Source organism: Chiloscyllium plagiosum, unplaced genomic scaffold, assembly GCF_037043375.1.
Source record: "Chiloscyllium plagiosum isolate Xiang-an unplaced genomic scaffold, Cpla_swu_hap1 HiC_scaffold_46, whole genome shotgun sequence".
NCBI classification, from domain to species: domain Eukaryota; kingdom Metazoa; phylum Chordata; class Chondrichthyes; order Orectolobiformes; family Hemiscylliidae; genus Chiloscyllium; species Chiloscyllium plagiosum.
This window is the reverse complement of record NW_028270184.1, coordinates 5,936,154-5,960,597: the sequence shown is the minus strand read 5'-3', so window position 1 is coordinate 5,960,597 and position 24,444 is coordinate 5,936,154. Positions and strand designations below refer to the sequence as shown.

The following is a 24,444-nucleotide window of genomic DNA, read 5'->3' as shown; positions in this document are numbered from 1 at the left end:
GATACTGTAAATTGGAAACAAAAGCAGAAGTTGATGGAAATACTCAGCATGTCTGGCAGCATCCATGAAGAGAAATTAGAGTTAATGTTTCGGGTCCAGTTCTGACGACCCTAAATGTTAACGTATTTCTCTGCACAGATGTTGCCAGACTTACTAAGCTTTTCCAGCAACTCCTGTTTTCATTCCAGATACTAGTCTACTAAACCTCTGAATTGCTTCCAGTACATTTGCATTCTTTCTTAAATAAGGAGACCAATACTATGTCATAATACTCAAGAATACCCCAGTTTCTCCTCCCAATAGACAATAATATTGTTAGATTATCTATTACTCTGTGTTCCTGCAAACTTTAATCCACTAGACTAATAACTGGATTGAGCAGGTTATCTTGTGAGACAAGGTTAGACAAACTTATAACTATTTCAAGTTTAGGAGAGCAAAATTGCTGTGGAAAGAGATGGTAGGAGAGTGTAGAATCAGAGGGCCACCCATTTAAAGACAGAGATAAGAATCTTTAGAACTCTCTCTTCCTCAAGATGCAGAATCTTTGAATATTTTAAAAGCAGAGGTATACAGACACTTGATAATCAAGAGATGAAAGGTTGGATGTTGTAGGAATGTGAAATTGAGATTAAAATCAGATTAACCTTGACACTACTAAATGACCTGAAGAGGCGAGTGGCCTACTCCTGTTCCGAATGCTTATGTTTGAGTGCATCACAATAATGTTTAATAATTGCCAATTCCAGATGAGAGTGCCCCGAAGAATGATTAGATTAACACAGCCTGGGACACCATTTCACATCGAATCCTTCAAGGCAGTAGAGGGGTCTTTCTGAGATGAAACCCCCACACCACCACCACTCCCACATGTCCTAGTTGTTCAAATTCTGATCAGAGTACAAACAGGTTTTCCCATCCAGCATTGCTAATATTTTATGGGATTTAAAACCACATTGTTCTACCCATCACTAAATCACCCCGGTAACCATTCAATCGTGTAAAAAAAGCAGTTCTGGATATGGAAAACGACACTGGAATACTCAATAACTGACTGTCTACTAGGACTTGGTAAAAGTAAGGCTTCCTACTCCACCAATCCTACACTAAACAGGGTATACAGGACCACTGGCCTCCGGTTTTAAAAGATTATCAGCTGGAGGGAATTTATTTAGTGTTTGTACAGTACCATTGACAGAGTGTAGTCCTTGACACTTAGTCACTGACTTAATTGCTCTTTGACTGCCAGATATCAATGAATGTCGTGAGTTACATCGCAAGCGGTTCCTCTGCAAGAATGCACGTTGCATAAATACCATTGGATCGTACCGGTGTACCTGCTATCAGGGCTTTGTGCCTACGAGGCGCCACAACATCTGCATACGCCGGAAGATGAGTTAGGCCGCAGGGCGGGCAACGCATCAACAAAAGATTATCCTCGTCGTCCATATTTTGGCCTGCCAATCCTCAAAAGGAAATACTTATCAAATATTAACATTGAAAATACCTGTTTTAATTTTTGGAAACACCATTTAATATTTTGAAAAAAAATGGGAAAGACACCTAATTTTACTGTTATCCCATTTCATACCCACAGTTCGTGGAGTTTATTTGTCCAATTTGTCTTTTATATTGATTGTGTTTTCTAAAAGAAAAGTGGGATTTGACACACTCAATATGGCGGCTACTTAGAAAACATGGACACTATTGTTTATAGGATAAACCAAAGAACTGCAGGACACTCAATGTGGTGACATGTATCTTTATCTCGAGGAGATTTAAATATGCAGGCACTCATCAACCAGAAAGAGAATTCAAGACTGGCAACTTCAGTATGTGGCAGCAGATGTACTTACATCAACTGCCATATTGAGTGTACCAACAGCTATTGAAATGGTAGAGCTGGAGTGGGATCTGCCTGGAAGCCACCACTTCAGACTGAACTGTGATGTAGATAATTAATAAAAAGAAATGAACTTACCAGCCAACCAGTTGATGTGCAGCAAGAAGGCACTTCCTCAACAAAGTTTGGCGCGCAAAGTAGAAATTAATTTAGGTTTAGTAGATGTCAGAGGTCTGGACATAGTAGAAGGGAAAATCAGTTTGCATTGGAGGTAGGATCAAGAACATGAGGGTACATATTTAATGTGACAGGCAAAAGAAATAATGGTGACGAGAAAAAAAACTTTACGTGCAATTAGGATCTGGAATACACAGAGTGGTGAAGGTTCAATTAAAGCCTTCAGGAGAGAACTGAATAATTATTTGGAAAGGAAAGAATTGCAGGGCTATAGGAAGTGGCACTAGGTGAACTGAATCCTTTAGAAAGCTATCAGACATGATGTGTCCGAGAACAATTGAGAGAATTGGCAAAATGGCGAGTCACCTCAATCAAGGCCAAGTTTTTTTATTTCATTTGGCATTCAGCCTCCCAAGTATATTGGGATTCACACAAAATTAACCCCAAAACCTAGTATCAATTTAAGATTTCATCTGCCAAGTTTAATTGTTCCCTACAGTGCCAGTGCATGGTCTAAAGCACAGTTAAGAGGAACACAAAGTAGGATATGGCAAAGAATACGGAATTGTAACATCACACAGGGAGGCACTGTGTGCACACGCATGCATGCTCCATTAAGTCTACCCCAAAGTTCTCTGGACAGTTGCCAGCACAGTTTGACAAAGATAAGGCACAACAGTAAAATAAACAACAGTTTCAAGGGGATCCATAGATCAAGAAGGTAATTAAAAAGGTGCAAAGGAGAGAGAAATACTGGAGGCAAGAAAAGTTATTCACTCATCTCTTGTTAATACCCTGCCTAAAAAAGACATTAAAGTAAACTCAGTGAGAGAGCTCCCTTTCTTAAAATACTTTGACACATCTATTGCATTGGAAAGGATGGATTTGAAATTCCTACCGTCCTTTTAGATGCATCTTTCCCTAAAAAGAGAAAAGCTTTCCTACCGTCCTTGTAATTTTTAGATCTGCAGATGCTATAACCCCGCTATTATCAAACTCACCTAAATAACTCCGGGTTTCCTCCCACAATCCAAAAATGTGCAGGTTAAGTGAATTGGCCATGCAAAATTGCCCATAGTATTAGGTGAGGGGGTAAATGTAGGGGAACGGGCCTGGGTGGGTTGCGCTTCGGTGTGGACTTGTTGGGCCGAAGAGCCTGTTTCCACACTATAAGTAATCTAAACTAATTGAAAGAATGCCAATGATTATGAACCATGTTGGTCAAAGTCAGAATAAATCCAAGCCATCCCCATTCCCTTTTCCCATACTGATATGGATCGACCTTTCCACTTACTCCTACTGTACACAATTCCAATGTACCAAGTCACTTCTGTTTTAAGAACAAATTACTACAGACACTTGAATCCATACTGAAAACAATTAAATGTTGGAGATCAAAGTAGGTCAGGCAGCATCCATGGAAAGAAAGCAAGTTAATGTCGAGTCTAGATAACTCATCAGAATTAACAGTGCAAGTACAGTCTACAGGAAGTTTCTCTGCTCCCAGATTAGTCTATGACAACTGGATTCCACATGCTGTGAACATCCTTATCTGAACACCAGCTGAGAATTACAGCAGTTCTTGATGCAGAATTAATCTGCACCATGCCCTCTCCGTGGTGCTGAATGTCACTGCACCAAGGGAATATCACTTCCTTTCTTTGACCTCCCATTATGAAGTTGCTGACAGCTTTAAAGGTGCATGCCTCACCCAAGTCAATTCTTCACGTGATTTGCTGTGCATCTTTGCAGGCTATTCAATGGTGAGGACACCACAGCCACATCTATTCTCAAGTGATATCTGCACATATTAAGCAGGAGTCACTGACTGAGACAGGAAACAGGAATATTAGGTGATTGCCCTATCCCTAGCCTGGAACATTGGAAGAGTGAGGGAATATATAGCAAAAGAGACTGTGCACTTCAAGAGAGGTAATTCAACTGAAATAAGAACTGAGAGCAGCCTTCGTGTCAAATATTTATTTTCATAGATGTCTTATTTTTTAAAGCTTCAACAGATTTGAAATAAACTTTTTATTCTACACAATCTCCATGGTTTAGTGCTTAGGACTCCAGTTCAGAGTCGGTCCGGTTTTTAAAAAGTGCTGTACAATTGCAAGCAGTATCCACAGTTGAGCTTTGCCATGTAACTCAAATTCATAAAGCACCATTTGGATACAGGCTCCAACTAGTATTTTTAATTACTCTGTAGTTCATGCCACACACAGATTTGAGTCTTAGTGCAGAGTAGGTCACCAAAAGAAAAGATAAGAGAAAGTGCTAAGATATTCTCTTGGTTTCACCACTCATGAATTTTATGAGCAATCTGGAAAGGAGGCATGGGATGTTGGGGGGGTGGGTCTTCTGTTTAACCAGCCTCTGCAAAGCTGGTTGTTTTGCCAAACTTTGTTCCCTCTAGAAGCACAAGTGGGAATCTGATTTGCTCATGGTCTTTAAACTTTGGCAATCATTTTGCCAAGCTCCATAACGAAGTTGCACTGAGTTTCCTTAGTGCCAGTCTTCCACGTATACCCCAGGTAGAAGGCTGCTAATCAAAAAGTACTTTTTCGTTTTATATAATCTGTTTTTGCAGGTATAAGCTTTTCCTCGATGGTAGAGGGTCCCTGTCAAAGGTCATGCCTTGTGGATAGAATATTTCCCTTTCTGAAGCTGGCTGACGTACAATTTGGTTTTGCTGCCATCTAACCTGCGGAGCCAGACCTCTCCTGTGCTGACAGCCGTAATTGTTGCACTAATGGAGAAAAGAATTACATTTGTCATTAAGATTCAACAAAGATGATCAGGTCAGTTAACAGGCTTTAGGATTGATTGCAATACACAAAATATAGCATAAGTGATGGAGGGTTGTTTTTCAGACTGGAGGCCTGTGAACAGTTGAGTGCCACTAGGATCGGTGCTGGGACCTCTACTTTTTGTCATTTATATAAATGATTTGGATGCGAGTATAAGAGGTACAGTTAGTAAGTTTGCAGATGACACCAAAATTGGAGGTGTAGTGGACAGCGAAGAGGGTTACCTCAGATTACAACAGGATCTGGACCAGATGGGCCAATGGGCTGAGAAGTGGCAGATGGAGTTTAATTCAGATAAATGCGACGTACTGCATTTTGGGAAAGCAAATCTTAGCAGGATTTCTACACTTAATGGTAAGGTCCTAGGGAATGTTGCTGAACAAAGAGACCTTAGAGTGCAGGTTCATAGCTCCTTGAAAGCAGAGTCGCAGGTAGATAGAATAGTGAAGGCGGCATTTGGTATGCTTTCCTTTATTGGTCAGAGTATTGAGTACAGGAGTTGGGAGGTCATGTTGCGGCTGTACAGGACATTGGTTAGGCCACTGTTGGAATATTGCGTGCAATTCTGGTCTCCTTTTTATCGGAAAGATGTTGTGAAACTTGAAAGAGTTCAGAAAAGATTTACAAGGATGTTGCCAGGGTTGGAGGATTTGAGCTACAGGGAGAGGCTGAACAAGCTGGGGCTGTTTTCCCTGGAGCGTCGGAGGCTGAAGGGTGACCTTATAGAAGTTTACAAAATTATGAGGGGCATGGATAGGGTAAATAGACAAAGTCTTTTCCCTGGGGTGGGGGAATCCAGAACTAGAAGGCATAGGTTTAAGGTGAGAGGGGAAAGATATAAAAGAGACCTAAGGGGCAACTTTTTCACGCAGAGGGTGGTAAGTGTATGGAATGAGCTGCCAGAGGATGTGGTGAAGGCTGGTACAATTGCAACATTTAAGAGGCATTTGGATGGGTATATGAATAGGAAGGGTTTGGAGGGATATGGGCCGGGTGCTGGCAGGTGGGACTAGATTGGGTTGGGATGTCTGGTCAGCATGGACGGGTTGGACCGAAGGGTCTGTTTCCATGCTGTACATCTCTATGACTCTAAGTGGTGGCTATGCCCTAACCCTAGTGGGGCAGAAGACTTTCCATCAACCCAATCCAATACCTGAACTGTCCTATCAGGTTTGGTTCACATCAGCCAGGAAGGCCTCTGGTTTATATGGTGGGTTACAGCTCTACAAAAACAGCAATCAATCCTCCAGAACCATAACGCACACAAGGAGTATCAGCAGGTATTGCCACTATGGAGAGCATCTCAGTCCACCCTTATCCTCTCCCTCAGCCACAATTCACATGAATCTTCCAGAGGTTGGTCAGGGATCAGGAACAAAAGTCATGGCTGATTTTAGCCTTAGCCAGGTGGGTTGCATCCAACTGCAGGGCTATCGAAGCTGGGACTTTCAGACCCAGGAAACAAAAACACAAGTATCTGGTTCTCTTGAAGGCCCATCAACCTGTGCTGTAAATAATGCATGTAGAGGTGTGTTCAGTGGGTAAAATGTCATAAGTGTTGCTCTAAGATTCAATCCCCTGAGATGAAAGAGGTTTTATACTGACAAACAGCAAATTCGTAAAGCACCAAATAACATATTTGATTACTGAAGACAACTTCTTCTGTCTCAGCAAAGCAGCTGGGAACTGCAGTGTCAAATGTGGAAACAAAACTTGTGTCAAGTTAGCTGATCTCCATTACAACTGCCCTCAGTGGGCTCTGGGTTAGTGATGGGTGAAATCAGTCAGGAGTATGGACAGGATCACTCTCAGCTCCCTCTCCTCATGAATACGTTTGCTGACAGTGTTCAGCTTCACACATGTAGAATTAAGCAACCTGTGAGGGATGAGAAGAAAGTGAGAAAAACAAACAGAGATATAGAATGCAAAAGTGCTTACTGTGAGGGTGCTTCATCCTTTATCTCCAGTATGATGCTCTGCCCCTTGCTGTACCAGTCTCCCTCATAGAATAATCTTCCATCTTCACACTTGGCCAAGTACAAATGTTTTTCCTGTTTAGGTAGAGCTGTGGAGAGAACAGACTCTAAATTCTTCTATTCTCTCCCTCTCTGTCTGTATTTCCTCAGAGTCTCTTTTCTCATTTTTGCTACAGGGTTAATTTTGGTTACCAAGCAAAATGAATGACAGCCAGAAATCAATGCTTTAGTAACCATTACAGCCTGTCTGGTTCATTGGCTATGGCTCTGTCAATTTTTTAACAGGACAGCATTTCGAAATCAGACAAGAAATTCCTTGGCACACTTTCTGCATACTCTTAAGCTGTGAAAGATCTTTGCGAAAGATTTTTATTATGACTGACAGATTACCACAAACTCTACTTTGAAAAATAGTTTGTATTAACTGTGACACACAGAGAGCAGTATTGATAGGGAGAGAGGACTCCTCTGTTTTTCGGACATTAGGTAGAAATTGAGTCTCATTCAGCTCTGATCCCTAATACAGAATAAGTTTGTGCTAACTTGGAGGTTGTCCACTGTGGTGCCAGCATTGCAAAATGGACACAGGATTATCAACAGGGTTGGCACGATGGAAAATTAGGAAGACAATCTGCCCTTAATTCCACACAACATTGCCAATCTTAAAAGAGAGATGCTTGACAGGGAAAACGAAATCAGGTCAGACAGGGGTGGGCCCAATCAGGTTTCACAACTGTATTTCTAATTAAAGGGGGGAAAAAATTGTGGAATAAGTTTCCAGGAAAAGACACAAGAACACTGAAGGAGATGGTAACAATGGGATCAAGAAAGTAACAAAATGTTTTCTGGACTACATGACTACAACTTGCAATAAGGAATATGTTTACCACATCTCAAAACATCACAGGAGTGTCACATTCAATTCTGAACTGTACACAAAATAGGCACAGCCAGGGCTAACTGGACTAAAAGAGTTGTGTGACCAAGAAAGAAGGTAGGGTTGGGCCTTGCAATGAGGAATCAAGTAGGGCAGGGTCAATTCACTCAAAAAGATACAGACATATGGGACTTTTGCCCTATATGAATGCTTATTTAGGAGTACTTTGAGACTAGGGAAAGAAAAATAATGCTGGAAGAGAGGAAAGAGGTAGACTGAAGAGCAAGGAGAACATTGAGTTCAAGAAAAGGGAGACAGAAAGCAAGTGCAAGGTGAAGATTGAGGAAAAAGCCCAATATTTCTACTCACCTGTGTCATTTAGCACTTGAGATGAGGTCTTTGCCTTCTTACCATGGGCTGCTTCAGTACCTGTACCTGGGGAGCGAAATAGTAGAGTGAGATTTATGCATAGTCATCTTTCCTCTATGCAGCCTGTAGAAGCTTGGACTTTCCCAATTTCACAGTCTCTGATGTTGAGTTTTGTGAAGGACTTACTGCACATATTTGGCAAGGCCCAATGAAATTGCCTCACTTACCATCTGATTTTCTCTTTTGCTGGGCGACAACTGCTTTTGCCTAAAAGAAAATAAAGATTTATCATATACCTGCCATATCTTTCTACTCATCAACACTGACAGGCTACTCAATGCATAACCTCAACTGCTTCTACCAGCAACATCAAGACACGGGCCCACCCACAGTCAAAAACACCTCCAACTATAAAAATGCAGTTAGCAACGCACAAGTAAACTGATTGCACAAAAGTATCTTTATTAGGTTGTCTAGCTCGGCGCAAGAGAGAACAGAAAGACACAATGGTGACATGGTTTTTCTGGAACTCATCAGGGCAGTAAAGGTTTCCAATAAACCTTAACAACTTCAAAACTAGGACTACAATTTCTGCTGCATTGCAATGTCAGCACACTTAGTCACATGCTTCGCAAATGTGAACTCCACACCACTTGAAGAGGGCAAACGAGTCGCAGTAAGCTTTATTGCTGGTTTTACACAACATCCTGCAGCAGGATGGCAAACTCAGCATCTCTGTACATGTGGAAAAAGCATCACTGAGATAACTGATCAGGAACTGCAATGGGACTACGGTGGAATCCAAAATGTCCCAGCTCCTCTCAACACCAGTGAAGAATATGCACATTTCATGATCTTGCAGCAATTGCTGGAAATCTATTTGGATTATCACAGGTAGGGCAGAATCAAATTCATAACAGGTGTTATAGCAAGGGAGACTCCCTATCAGTGGAACAGTCTTGTAAAACCCACCTCACCCAGTGATTCTGTATAGTCTCCCGCACTGCTGAACTACACCACACGCCCTCCAAACAAAGACAGACCCTGGTCCTGCCCACTTAACGCATAAATCGCGCAGAACTCTTCAAGACCTGGGCTGGAACAGAGAATGCGAAGATTTAGGAGCGCAGAGGGCTAGGAACTAGAGAGGGATGGGAAAGTGAGGACATCAAAACTTGGTAAGCACAAAATGGATGAGGTAAGTTGCCAGGGAGAGTACAGCAAACTTGAAGCATGAAGGGAATGAAAAACGTACAGATTAAAAAGCTGCTGAGGATAGCTGGAAATGTGAAATAACAAAGTCCAGGCAATTGAAAGCATAACAGAAAAGGAAACATGCAAAAGGAAATGGGAGCAACTGCAGAGAAAGGGAAGTGAGTGGAGAGAGTGCCAAAGTATTGCAGACAATTGACATATAGGTACAGTGATCCACAGCAGAGTTTACCTTTTTAATTGCAGTCCAGTCCTCCAAGATATCAATGTCTCGCAACATGTAGACAATGTATGGCCGTGCAATGATGTTAAGGAATTAAGACCAGAGAATGTTAACCATTTAATGCCGACGCTACTTATAATTCCCATTCCATACCTTACCACATTCAGAAAAAGGGGAATAGCTGTCCTGTTAAAGGGTCATAATTGTCCCTCAAGAACACCAGCTCCGGGGAAATTTTTACAGCAGCTTTCCATCTTAGAAACATCTTAAGCCTTTTCTTATTCAAGAATCAGATGTACAGTGACAGTTGTTATGCCATTCTACTATTGGCATTCTAGCGCATAATCTAATTAATCTAGTTTTGGAAGGGGGAATCAATCAATTTGGAGGATGACTTAATAGCCTTAATTTTGATACAGAAGTGAGGAGCAAATCAGAGTGAAAAGAATGGAAGGTGTCAGCTGGAATAAACATCAAAGAGAACAACAATTTGAACAGCATAAAAAGTTGGTGGTCTGTTAGCTTCAACTTAAATCCGTTAGGAAACATCTGACTCTGAAGTACAAGACAACGCAAGTTAAATGTTAAAAAAATTACTACTGCCACTAGAGAGCTTAAATGTCACATTCACTCAAGAAAGCAGACAGAGTTTAACACCTCAACTGAATTGCAGTACATCCAAAAGTGCAGTGCTCCTTCAGTATTGTCCTGTACTGCAGTTTGAATTTTCAGCCTTCTGATACCAGAATGACACCATAACTAATATCTGAAGCGTATAAGTAGATTGGCATGTCAGTATTTAGTATCACAATGGACAGCAAGAGCTTCATTAGATATATAAAAAGTGGGAAGCCAAAGAACATTGGCCTCGCAGAGAATGTTCACAGAGAAATAATAATGCAGAACCAGGAAACGGCTGAGGATTTGATTAATACTTTGCATCAGTATTTACAAAGATACTAACAGCATTCCAAAATTACAAACTAATCGAAGGAAATAAATATAATAACTATCACTTGAGCGTGAGGGAAACTAGCACTTCCAGAATCTTCTAAATACATAACCACATCCAGCTGAAGGACAAGGGTAGCAGAACACAGGAACACTATCCCCTGCAAGTTCCCTTCCAAGTCACTCACCAGCGACAGGGACATTTTTACAGCGCCTTGCATCTCAGAAATACCTTAAAACTCTTCTTATACAAGAATCAGATGTACAGTAATAGTTATTATGCCATTCTACTATCGGCATTCTGATGAATAACTAGTTAATCTACTTTTGGAAGGGGGAATCAAGCAAGTTGGAGGGAGAACGACAGCCTTCACCTTGATACTGGAGCAACAGAAGTGAGATACAAATCAGAGTGAAAAGAATAGAAGGTGTCAACTGGAATAAACATCAAAGAGAACAACAATTCGAACAGCATAAAAAGTTGATGACTTTTTATCCTGACTTCACTGTCACTGGGTCAAAGTACTGAAATTCCCCCTGTGGTGGCAATGAGAGTCTACCTACAGCAAATGGACTGATTACATTACATTACAGTGTGGAAACAGGCCCTTCGGCCCAACAAGTCCACACCGACCCGCCGATGCGCAACCCACCCATACCCCTACATTTACCCCTTATTACCTAACACTACGGGCAATTTAGCATGGCCAATTCACCTGACCTGCACATCTTTGGACTGTGGGAGGAAACCGGAGCACCCGGAGGAAACCCACGCAGACACGGGGAGAATGTGCAAACTCCACACAGTCAGTCGCCTGAGTCGGGAATTGAACCCGGGTCTCTGGCACTGTGAGGCAGCAGTGCTAACCACTGTGCCACCGTGCCGACTGCATCAGTGCAAGAAGGCAGTTCACCACTATCCTCTCAAGGGCTTCTAGGAATGGGTAATAAATGCTGCTTCAGCCAGCAACGCCATGTCCCAGAAGTAAACAAAAAAACTAACAGGGCTAAAGATTGCCAAGTTCCCAGAAGCTGATTGGATGCATCTTGCATACAGGAAATAGCAACAAAGATAGCGATGGAAGTAATTTTCCAGGAATCCTTGGATCCTAGAAAAGTCCCAGAGGATTGGAAAACTGTTACACTTTTATTTAACAATGTGAAACAAAAAAAAACTCAGGTAACTCCAGGCCAGACAGCTTACCATCTGACACTGGGAAAACATTAAGGAATGTCATAAAGGATGAAATGACAGAGAATTTAGAAATACATAATATAATCAAACCGTCAGCATAGCTTTATGAAGGGTAAATTATGCTCAAGAAATTTACTAGAATTCTTTAAGGAGATAAAGGAGGAAGTGGTGGATGTAAAAGTCATTTCATAGAGTACTGGCCAATAGGCTACTTAAGATCCCATGGCATTGGGGGTGGTATATTAGCATAAATAGAAGACTGGCTAGCTAATAGACAAGAGTTGGGATATGCAGGGTATTTTGTGATTGGAAATCTAAGTAGTGAAGTGCCACATGGATCAGTGCTCAGGTCACAATTATTTATAAAATATATTAACAACTTAGATCAGGAAAGTGCATGTGCTAAAGGAAATGGTAGGGCCTTGGGCAGTGTTGTAGAGCAAAAAGACCTAGGGGTTCAGGCACATAATTCTTTGAAGTTTGCTTCACATATAGATGGGATGGTTAAAAAGGCATTTAGCACATTTGTCTTCATTATTCAGACCTTTGAGTATAGGAATTGAGATGCCATGTTGAGGTTTTACATGACAATGGTGCATCCTCTTCTGGAATACTGTGTCCAGTTCTGATCGCCCTGTTTTAGGAATGAACTTTAAGCTGGAGAGGGATCAGAAAAGTTTTATCAGGATGTTGCTGGGTATGGAAGGTTTGAGAGTAAAGAAAGGCTGGAACTATTTTCACTGAAGCGTAGGAAGTTGATAAAATCATGAGTGGTATAGATAGGCTTAATGGTAGGTGCCTTTTCCCTAGGGTGAGGGGGTTCAACACTCAGGAGCACATTTTTAAGGTGAGAGATTTTAAAAACATGAGGGGCAATTTTCTTTTTTACACTGAGGGTGGCTCACTTGTGGGGTGAACTTCTGGAGGAAGTGGCAGATGTGGACACAATTACTGCATTTTAAAGACATTTAGATAAATACATGAATATTGTAAGGGTTCGAGAGATACAGGCTAGGAGCAGGCAGATGGGACTAGTTTAGTTTGGGATTATGTTTGACACAGACTGGTTGGACTGAAGGGTCTGTTTCCGTGCTGTATGATTCTATGAAAAGTTGGCTGATCATGGAAAAATAGGTGGGACGGCAGGTGATTAGGATGACATGAAAGAGTTTGTAATGGGGCACAGACAAGGTTAAGCAAGTGGGCAGAGGAATTTGGGTCCTGGTTCATGAATCATAAAAAGCTAGCATCCAAACTCAGTAGTAATAGGGAAGGCATGTGAAATACTGGACTCTATTTCAAAGGGTAAGGGATATAAAATTAGGGAGGATTTACCACAACTATACAGACCACAACTGGAATTCTGTGAACAGTTTTAGGTCCCTTATCTAGAGAAAGATGCGCTGGCATTGGAGGCAGTCCAGAAAATGTTCACTAAACTGATACCAGATACAGAGGGAATGTCTTATGAGGAGAGGTTGGTAGGTTAAGCCTGTATTCATTGGAATTTAGGAGAATGAGGGGCAACTTTATTGAAACATACAGCACAAGATTCTTAGAGGATTTGACAAGATAATTGCAGGAAGGTTATTACCACTTGTGGGAGAGTCAAGTTCCAGAGGATATAAATACAGAATAAGGGGTTGCACGTTTAAGTCAGAGATGAGGAGGAATCTCTCAGAGGGTAGCGAATCTGTGGAATTCTTTACCATGCAAAGCTGTCAACACTGTGCTGTTAAATATATTCAAGACTGAGATAGAGGAATTTTTTTAATTAGTAAGGGAATCAACATTTATGGGTAAAGGCCCAGGAAAGTGAAGTTCAGGAATATCAGATTAGCCATAACCTCAATGCATAGTGAAGCAGACTCAATGGGCTGAATGGCGTACTTCTCTATGGTCTTAGTCATGGTTAAATTGTGAATCCTGGGCACGTGAGTACCTCTAATACTAAGCTATCCAATAATTGATCTGTCCTCACTGTCCAGATGAAATGGTAACACTTTCTAGGTGAGACTGGGTAGAGTCTTTCTCTCTGTAAGAATACAGAAGTATCAGGCATTAAACTCATACTTAATATGTTCAATATAATCACAGCAGTTTGGTGAGAGTTCACTGTATGGTAAGGAAGGTGGCTACAGGGGACAGTAAGTTTTCAATTAACCACTTTATGCAGTGGATAGAGAAAAAACAGCATCGATTAAAGGGACACAATGGAGAGGGACAACAACATGGAGCTGGATAGATACCTGGCAGAGAAGTAAACTAAGAGGACTGAAAAGTCAAGAGTGAGAAAGAGAGAGAAATGGTGAGGGGAAGAAAGAAAAATAGCATACAGGAATTTTCCAAAATATAAACAACAATGCTATGAGATAGGAGTGTGCAACACAGAATCATATCAACTGGACCACACTCTGGTGCTCAAGCTTCACAAAAAAACCTTCATATTCTGCTGTGCCTTCTCTGTACCTCATTAATTACTAATTCCTCATGTTTATCTAGTTTCCCTTTAAAGGCACTATGGTGTTTGCCTCAACCACACCTTATGGTATCAAGATTCACAGGGAGGGTAGGTCACAAGAGGGAATCATACCTCTACCCTGAACCTATAGACACGCTCATTGACAGGAAGGTTCTGGCACATATATCAAACATCATAAAATGATCCTTATGTAGCAACATGGTGTAACCAAACAATAGGCATTAAAATAAAATGTAAGGATATCAGACACAGTCGCTGCCTTCTTCTTTTTTTCTGGTTTAAAGGTGTCACATTTCTTCTTGTTCCGTTTCCCACGGACCTCCTCATTCCACCATTCTGACAAAGAAAGAAAATTATTAAATTGAATGCAATTATCTAAATCAGCTCAGTATGTTCAACAGGTAAGTGCTGAAGGTAGCAGCCATTCAACCCATTTCACTCATTCGTCATGAAACCTGCAGCTCTGCCACCTGTTAAGTGTCCCTTTTAGCTCTGTATTTTAACCTCAACTTAATATCAGTTTCTAACAGTGCTGCAGTAATGTGTCAAAAGTCTGTGTCTTTGCATTTCTACCCCAAAGTTTGGAGTTGAACTGGTGGTGACTCAGAACACCCTTTCTGATAGTATTTTAGTTACTTCCACAAGATTAGCTCTAATTCACCTGATGAAGATTGAAGTGACAATGTTTCTACCACCTTACACAGAATTCAGTCCCTAGGGTTCAGCTTCACAGTCTTCTCTGTTTCTTACATATGTGAGGTACCAGAGGGTGCTCAGTGGACATGGAAACCATATCCCAACAACTACCAACATCTTCAGGATAGCAGTAGAAATTCATGTAGACTAGGAAGTAATAAGCTGCGGAATACTTACCAGAGGTTATGTCTATACTTTGCTTGTCCTCCTCCAATCGCTGAATTCGCTCCAATAGCTCATTCCGCATGTTATCGAACAGTAACAGCTTCTCACTCTGAACCCACAACCAAAACAGAATGGGGAGAAATTAGCCTTTAAGAGGCAAACTGTCTGCAAACAACCTCCAAATGTTTCTGCTTACAGAAATATGAACATATGCCTCAAATGAACTAACACATTATATGAACCATATGTTTTGGATGGTCCATATCCCATGTGAAAATATGTGGGTGTCAAGACAAGGTGATGCAATGGGTTGATTTCAGGCATTGAAAATTACTGAATCTTTGCTGTATCTGTCCTTTCTTCGCGTACATGTACATTGAATCAATGGCCCTGACCCATTGTGCTTCTCTAAAGCACTTTGTTAGAATTTCCTGTTTGTTAAAGAATGACAAAAATCAGAAATGCAAAGTGCTTATGTACCAGATAGTAGTAAGCACTTGTGGAACTGTTTTCCAGCAAGGCAATTGAAGAGTAGAAACTATCAAAGCAATTCTCAGCTGTGCCCAAGATTTTGGATTAGTTTGACAAACTGCTCTCATGATCACAAGGCAAAATTAGAATAAAATATTAGAGGATTCAGTTTTGTTGTCCCGCTTTCCCTCCTGTCCTTACCTCCAGATGTTGTCGAGCTCCCTGCAGTTCACACTCATACCTGTTTCTGATTACTTCCAAACACAAATCTTTATATACTCCTGTCAGATGCAGAATTGGGACAAGATCAAACTTACCAATGAGCGATAATTTCAGCATGTACAATAACACCAAATCAGTATCTGACATAGCTAATCTCATAGCATACCATCCAGCCCTGCCTCGAACTTGAGCAGCAGCATTTCACCTGAAATAAACATCACCACATGCTGCAAAGCTTCCAGTCCACACTTTAAGTAGTTGCAATTTACTGGGCTTTACTGGAGGATAGGTTGAATTCAGGGCACAGTGGAAATCAGCATGATACTTACACTATCCTTCACTTTTGCACCTCTCCCAAACACAACTTTCCCATCATATCTATACATTAGAAACACAAACTTCCTGTTGTCACAATTGTTGGATACATGTCTCTCTGCAGTGATCATTCAATTGTTATCAAGTGCTGTGGTACAGTTACAGACTCTGGCTCCAAGATGGTTCCGTGCTGAGTACTTCTGTAATCTCTCTTACACAATCTGTCACTGCCATGTCTCCACAGATATTAAAATGAATATTTGTCAACTAAGCATAGTTCTAAAATACCCTCCCTCTCCCACAGCGGCTGACTTCCATGTCCAACAGCTTGGGGATGTCAGTGATGCAAACATTACCTGCCACCTCCGTTCTGATTTTCATGTTCTTCTGCAGGACAGCCAGGGGCTCCAAGTACTCAGTTGCTTTCCCTGCGATCACCTCATCCAGTTTGGCTTCAACCTGACTCAATCTCTCTTTGTACAGTCTGCAAAAGAGAAGCTGCCAGTTTTATCCTCCATTTTCTATTTACCTTCTCAGAGTAAATCCTCTGCCCAACTTTTACCAACCAAATTTTCAAACTGTAGCAAGTATCTCTGCTGGTTTTCACCCTCCTTTCATAAAGATGCTGATTCTTGGTGGGGTGAGAGTTCTACCCTCCAGCACCTCAACCAAATGGCCAGTCTTTGCGTGGGAACTTAGATAGTGCTGGGTGGCTATTCAACTGTGGGCAGCATCAGGGCCCAATCTGACTTTGTCCACACCCAATATCTAAAGGGATTTTCCAATCTTAAATTGTGATCCAGTGACTGTTACACACGCATGTTGCACCCTTGCCTCACAAGTCAAGAATAGTCCCGTGGGTGATGAGCAAGACAGCATTGTGAAGCCCATGCTTAGTAGGAAGCAGCACCTTCAGGAGAGGACAATACCGGAGCAATATATTCAAAAGAGGCTATCAGCATACTGTTCTTTCAGATCCGTGAATTGCTTCTCCAAATCCGACATTTCATCCAGACACGCTGTGCGGCGCCGCTCACAGTCCTCATCGTCCATTTCTGCAAAAAGGAACATATATGTGGTCAGATCAATCCAAATAACTCCAGATAAAAGTCCTATATTTGTTCATTTTATCACCTTACCGCAATCACAGAATTTACAGCACAGACTTGTGACTTACAACCGAATCAAGGTTTGTCAGTGCTTGTTATCAGAGTCTCTCCTGCCTCACTTCATCATACCATATCAGGCACTACCACTCTATCCCTTTCTCCTTCATGTATCTAGCTTCTCAAAGTCTCAAGATGTTTAATAAAATGAACTAATGTAGTTACTGTTACATTTACACTAATTGTGAGCCAGCAGCATCAGTTATTCTGTTTTGAATGGATTTGGTTGAGGGAGCAATGGAACTTTAATATCAGGAAAGCAGGGACTTGGCTTAACATCTAATTTCTGAAAGAACTGCATTCCCTCCGTATAACATTGGAATGTCAACACAAATTTGTTCATCCCCTGAAGTGGAGCTCAAACACAATGTTCTGACTATGAGAGGAGTGTGAAAGAAAAAAGCTGGCATACAATTCCATCAGTAGGAAAGATGCTACCATATCCAAAAGTCTCTTCAGCCTGATTACAGTGTCCATTCTGATATCCTTTAGTGACAGCTTGCAATTCAAATTTCCCTTTTATCTTCAAATATCTACTACTGACCATCCAAATCCCTTCTTACTCTGAACTGCTTCATTAAATGAATTAAATTATCTGGAATTTGAACCTTTCATTAATGAGTAAATTAAAAGAATAGCATATAGTATGAATGCAGAATTTGTGCAACCTCAACAGTAATAGTTCATTATTTAGCAGGATTTATACACTTAATGGTAAGGTCCCAGGGAGTGTTGCTGAACAAAGAGACCTTGGAGTGCAGACTCTTAGCTCCTTGAAAGTGGAGTCGCACGTAGATAGAATAGTGAAGGCGGCGTTTGGTATGCTTTCCTTTATTGGTCAGAGTATTGAGTACAGGAGTTGGGAGGTCATGTTGCGGCTGTACAGGACATTGGTTAGGCTACTGTTGGAATATTGCGTGCAATTCTGGTCTCCTTCCTATCAGAAAGATGTTGTGAAACTTGAAAGGGTTCAGAAAAGATTTACAAGGATGTTGCCAGGGTTGGAGGATCTGAGCTAAGGGAGAGGCTGAACAGGCTGAGGCTGTTTTCCCTGGAGCGTCGGAGGCTGAGGGGTGACCTTATAGAGGTTTTTAAAATTATGAGAGGCATGGATAGGATAAATAGACAGTCTTTTCCCTGGGGTGGGGGAGTTCAGAACTAGAGGGCATAGGTTTAGGGTGAGAGGGGCAAGATATAAAAGAGACATAAAGGGACAACTTTTTCACGCGTGGTACATGTATGGAATGAGCTGCCAGAGGATGTGGTGGAGGCTGGTACAATTGCAACATTTAAGAGGCATTTGGATGGGTATATGAATAGGAAGGGTTTGGAGGGATATGGGCTGGGTGCTGGCATGTGGGACTAGATTGGGTTGGGATGTCTGGTCGGCGTGAACGGGTTGGACCGAAGGGTCTGTTTCCATGCTGTATATCTCTATGACTCTATTCACAATACGTAGTGAAATTCAAAATCTTGAACATGTGTACGCCCACACACATTCAAATAAAGGTACTTAAAAAAGTGGCTGAAATCAGATCTTTTGCCAACCTGAGCTGTCTTCGCCCTCCTCCTCAGATGCAGAAGTACTGCCGCTCTCCTCATCCGAGCTCTCCTCATTCTCTGGAGAATCCTGCTCCATTTCCTCATCAGCCTTCTCCTCTTCCTTTTCTTTGTCTTTCTGTGGCTGCTGCCCAGGCATTGTCCTTCAAAATAAAGTGCAATTATCATTGCAAGGTCAAAATAAAATCAATACATTTGTATCCATACATTAGATATAGAAAACAAACATACTCCAACAATATACAATGGCAGTCTGTATCCACCTATACTGCACCTAGTGTAATGCAATGACAGACCTGTTCCCACCTGCATTGTAACCACTTATAATATAGTGATAGACTTGTACACACCAGCACCATGACTACCCAACCCAGTTATATTGAGCATGTACATGCCCATCAGCACTGCACTCTTCCCCCTGCCCCACCACCACCACCAGTCATACTGGAACAAATGTGTGCCCACTAGGTCATACAATACAAATGTGCACCCACAATACAAAAGATGTACATCTGTTATATAGAAATACCTGTACTCAATAAGATGGAGGTTCAAAGTGTTATTATCATTAGATTCTTAAGTGGAAGAAAATGGATTTTAGTTCTCAATCCTGCAAAGATCTGAGTTTTCTGAAGAGGTCAATGTAGCCACACACAAAATGGGATAGACCTGTACTCACCAGCACTGTGTTCGTACCCTCATGGTAATGAGACAGAGCTGTATCTACCAGAATGTGATGCCCATCACATAGGGCAGGCCTGCACTCATAAGCAATGCGATCCCCTCACACAGGGAGGGACCTGCACCATCAGCACCAATACCATTGTACAGAAACATTGCTGCACTCACCAATACTGTGACCCCATAACACAGGGATAAACTAGTATTCACCAGCAGCATATACCCCATCATGCAGCAATAGACTTGCATTCACCAGCACCATGATCTCCACCCTCTAGGCCTATTTCCACCAACCACCATAACCAGCACTGCACAGGAACAGACTTGTATCCACCAGTATTACGACCCCAGATCATACAAGGATGAATCTGCACCCAGCAGCCAGAAGATGAATCTTCTCCCAAACTTTGAGCACTATACCCATTATACAGAGCAAACATCCATCAATACTCTACACCAGTCACACAGAACCGATCCATAAGCACTTGCACCAAACAGTTGTACAAAACAAATCTATGCTCACTAATACTGAATCTTAGGTTTACACAATATGAGAGAAGGATCTTGTTGCACAGTGGTAGTGCCTCTACCTCTGGCCAATAGTGTAGAGGTGCTGGTGTTGGACTGGCGTGGACAAGATCAGAGATCACATGATACCAAGTTATAGTCCAACAGGTTTATTTGAAATCTCAAGCTTTTGGAGCACTGCCGCTTCATCAGGTGAAGTGTGCACCTGATAAAGGGGTAGTGCTCCAAAAGCTTGTGATTTCAAATAAACCTGTTGGACTATAACCTGGTGTCCTGTGACTCCTGACCCTGGCCAGTAGGTCCAGGTTCAAGTCCCATCTGCCCCAGAGATGTCATAACATGTCCAAACAGGTAGTTAAAATAACTGCACAATGACAGTCTGGGTCCAACCAGTATGATTATACAGTTATATAATAACACATGTGTAACTTGTCCTCTGCTTCCAAATATTGTACCCAGCAGCGCTGTATGCCAGTGCCATACAGTGACAGATCTGTATCCTCCAGTCCTGGTATGTTAATTTTGCAATGAATTGAAATACTTCCACACATTTGGAAGTATAGAATTTACAACTATAGTCAGACCTGCATAACTTTATTATTTAGTGAGATGCAGTCATCATTTGCAGGGTCAGCATTTGTTATCCTTCCCTATTCACCTTTTAAAAGATGGTTTGTTAGGCCATTTCAGAGACGCGTTAGGAGTTATCCACATTGCTGTTGGTGTAGGCTGCAAGAAGGTCAAATTGGTTTAGGATGGTGGATTTCCCTCCCTAAACAACGTCAGGAGATCAGGCAGCTTTTTATGACAATTGTTTGTTGTTTCATCATCACTATTACTGCCTGAGTAAGATCTGAACCCATATCTGCAAAGCATAACCCTGAACTTCCAATTTACTAGTTCAGTGACATTACCATTATGCCACCCTATCCCCAGTTACAAATGTTACAATTCCACTGCTATGAATTAATAGTGTCTGATTACAAATTTCTGTCCCAACAGAAGACACAATGTGAAGGATGTCCTTCACAGCTTAAGCTTGTAATCTTTACCCAAGCACCATTATGGAATATTGAAATCCCGGTACAACTTCCATATTGTCAGAAGTCAGAACTCAGTTTAAAAGCAATATTTGCTATAAAGCTGCAACATGATTTTGTTTGACGAAAGGAAACATTCTGTATTAAAATAACTGATGTAAAATTGAAAGCAGTTTATGTCAGTTCAACTGAGAATTGAAATGGATTTATAATTAAATAGCCTAAATTGAAGATCCCAATGAGTGGAAGGATCAGGTACAGTTTGAGGTAACTAACAAAAAAATGAAACGGTGGCAGGAGGAGACATTTTTCACACAGCAAGTGGTTAAAGATTTGGACTACACTGCCTGAAAATGTAGTGGAGGTAGGTTTATTCTCAAGAGAGAATATGATTATTAATCAAAAAGGATGAACAAAGCTATGGGAGAAGGTAAAGGAGCAGCACTGGGTGCATTAGTCTTAGAGACCCAGTAGATGTACAATGGGCCAAATGGCCTCCTGTAAGAGCAGAGTAAAACTCTTGTAATGCATGTAAAATCAAACTACTTAAAAGAAAAAAACTGGAATTTTAAATGGGAAAAAATTAATTAATTTTAAATGCCTAACTTGCATTATAAAAATGCTTAGAGTCAAACAGCATGGAAACAGACTCTTCAGTCCAATCTGTCCATGCCAAACATAATCCCAAACTAAACCAATCCCACTTGCCTGTTCCTGGCCCATATCCCTTCAAACTATTCCTATTTGTGCATCTATGAAATATTGTAAAATGACATGAGCTGATTCAGGGATGTACATCTGCTTTTTCAATATGTTTTAAAGGGAAAAATTTTGAACATAATGTACATTTCAAAGTTGATTGGAAAATTAAATATTTTACAATTATACCAGAATAGAGGAACTATGCCCATCAGGAAATGAGGAGCAAGCCTAAGGGACAACCTCAATGAGGTGCTTAGGATTTGGAAAGGCTTTATCCATGTGTTTTCAGTTGCAGGTGAGACCAGAATCAGGGTTGATCAAGGCAAAATAGTTACTACTAAGTTCAACAAGGATAAGAAGCCTTTTCATCCAGAGTGTGATGAGAATATGAAATTTGCTACTGCAAGATGTGGTTGAGGCAAATATAGTGATTAGATTAGATTCCCTACAATGTGGAAACAGGCCCTTCGGCCCAACCAGTCCACATCAACCCTCCGAAGAGTAACCCACCCAGGCCCACTTCCCTCTGACTAATGCACCTAACACTATGGGCAATTTACCATGGCCAATTCACCTGACCTGCACATCTTTGGACTGTGGGAGGTAACCAGAGTACCCAGAAGAAATCCACGCAGACACGGGGAGAATGTGCAAACTCCACACAGATGGCTGCCTGAGGCTGGAATCAAACCTGGGACCCTGGTGCTGTGAGGCAGCAATGCTAACCACTGTGCCACCTTACCACCCCCGTGGATGAATTTAAAGTGGGGGGGTTGGATTAGGGAGAAAGGAATAGAAAAATGTGTTTTTGGGGGTGAGATAAAGGAGGAGTGAAGAAGGTTATTTTATGGCCTCAATGGGCTGAACAGTCTGGAGCCACGCTACAGACCCAGTAATTCTTAATAATCTGAAGCAAGACTTTTAAAAAATTGGAAGGTAATTTGAAAATATACACAGTTTACAAACAGGAAATTCAATATGGTCATCTCAAAGTACATGACTTTTCTAAATGTAAAATGTGTGTAAAATCAAATGTAAACATTTTAAAAATTTAAAAACAAAGTAAAATAACACCTAGTGAACTTTTGAACTCAAATAAATTTTGAAAAAGAAAATATCCATCACATCAACATATAAAACTGGTAAACTCAACAGGGGAAGGAAAGAGAAATTTCTGTTCCTAGAGAGCGGTCAGAATGTGAACTTTGCTACGGTGAGATGAGATTGAGGCAAACATAATGGATGAATTTAAAGGGGGAGCTGGATGAGGGAGAAAGAATAGAAGAATGTGTTTTAGAGACAAGGTGAAGGTGCGGAGAAGGCTTTTTTAGGGAATAAACATGGGTATGTCCCCGATGGGCTGAATGGCCTGATACCATGCTGCAAACACAGTAATTCTTAATAATCTGAAGCAAGACTTTTAAAAATTGGTAAGAAAATTGTAAAGTGTACACAATTTATAAATAGTAAATTCAATATTGTTATCTTAAAATATACGACTTTTCTAAATGTAAAACTTGTGTAAAATCAAATGTCAACATTTTAAAAGTTTAAAAACAAATTAAAATAACGCCAAGTGAACTTCTAAATACATGCAAACAAACATCACATAAACACACAAAACTTTCAAAATAAGAATTAACACATTGCCAAAGAAAAAGCTGATGCTTTAAGTTTAGAGTGCAATTATTCAATTTTTTCAAAAAAAAACACAAGAATGGCAATTCCAGATTTAAAAAAAGCGAACTGAAAGAAATACAAAATAAATTTGAAAACGACTGGATGTGTATGCACCAAAAACAAGGTAAACTCGATTTGCAGCATCCGCAGTTCTTTCGGTTTTCATCAAAACAAACGCGACATGAGTTACCTGGAAACCGAAAACGGGTGGTTACCAGGATTTCAAACGCACTTAACTACATAGTTTTTTGAAGGAAAAACATCAAACCTAATTTGAAAGCGAAAGAAGACACTCACCGCTCCAAGCTCGCTCCGCGCCAGGCTCCTCAATGGGTCCAGTTTCTAACCAGGGAAAGGGGTAAAAACGGTGAAGAGAAAACGTAGTGGTTCTTTTTTTTTTCTTGACAGTTGTTTGGCCCCCGTAGACGTGTTTTATTTTTTAATTTATTTTGAAAATAAAACGGCCAATGCAGCCTCGCTTTAATAGTAACGGTCACCGGACTCTGGAAGGTTCCAGGAGGTTGTTGGCTCGCGCTCGCGGGCGCCCGGCCGCCAGTCGCCCAGTGGCGTTCGGAGGGACAGGGTGGTGCGTCGCTTGTGGGCTGGGTTCACTTGCACGTTTTAAAAGTATTTATTTCATCTCATTCCGCGTCCGGGGTGGTTTTGTTTTGGTGGGGAGAGCAGTTGGGGAAAGGCTGTGTTTCTTTCTCTCTGGGAGCTTTGCAGGAACTTTTAGAACAGGAAATGCGTCGACCGAGGAGGCCCGTCGACTAACCGATTGATGGACGGCCGTTCTGACCAACCGGAGGGTCGGACCTGGTAAGGAGGCGGGCCGTTCCGGCCAATCGGAGAGTCGGACTGGGTAAGGAGGCGGGCCGACCTGATCTGTCTTTATTCAGCGGTGTCCGTGTGCGGGGTTGGGCGGGGCGAGAGGATAAGGCGGGGCCACGGCTCAAGATGTTACGCTTTTGCCCCCCCACCCGCGCTCCTCGGCGAGAAGCCACTGCCATCTATCGGCAGGGAGGCTGGTTGCTGGAGAGGACTTGCAGCACTCCGAATCCCAATAGGATTGGGGATGCTGGAATTTGTACTGAAAACAA

At 41.5% G+C, this 24,444-nt stretch overlaps 2 protein-coding genes across 4 annotated transcripts in view; one reads left to right on the top strand and one right to left on the bottom strand.

Moving 5' to 3' along the window:
- The window catches only part of ltbp3 (latent transforming growth factor beta binding protein 3), a 183,103-nt gene extending 178,900 nt beyond the window's left edge, over positions 1-4,203 (top strand). For all 3 annotated transcript variants that reach the window (XM_043682670.2, XM_043682669.2, XM_043682671.2), the window contains exon 27: positions 1,250-4,203. In XM_043682670.2, the coding sequence (XP_043538605.1) occupies positions 1,250-1,401 (152 nt within the window). In that variant the 3' untranslated portion in view covers positions 1,402-4,203. The remainder of the gene's footprint in view (positions 1-1,249) is intronic.
- On the bottom strand, positions 3,986-24,020 carry LOC122543848 (breast cancer metastasis-suppressor 1 homolog). Its single transcript, XM_043682675.2, has 12 exons — positions 23,642-24,020; positions 18,702-18,856; positions 16,952-17,042; positions 16,344-16,471; positions 15,652-15,731; positions 14,992-15,088; positions 14,362-14,454; positions 9,500-9,564; positions 8,283-8,322; positions 8,056-8,121; positions 6,772-6,898; positions 3,986-4,772 (listed from the first exon to the last, which is right to left on the bottom strand). The coding sequence occupies exons 2-12, from the start codon at positions 18,850-18,852 to the stop codon at positions 4,655-4,657; spliced, it is 1,056 nt and encodes a 351-aa protein (XP_043538610.1). The 5' UTR covers positions 18,853-18,856; positions 23,642-24,020; the 3' UTR covers positions 3,986-4,654.
- Between the last annotated feature and the right edge of the window lie 424 nt (positions 24,021-24,444).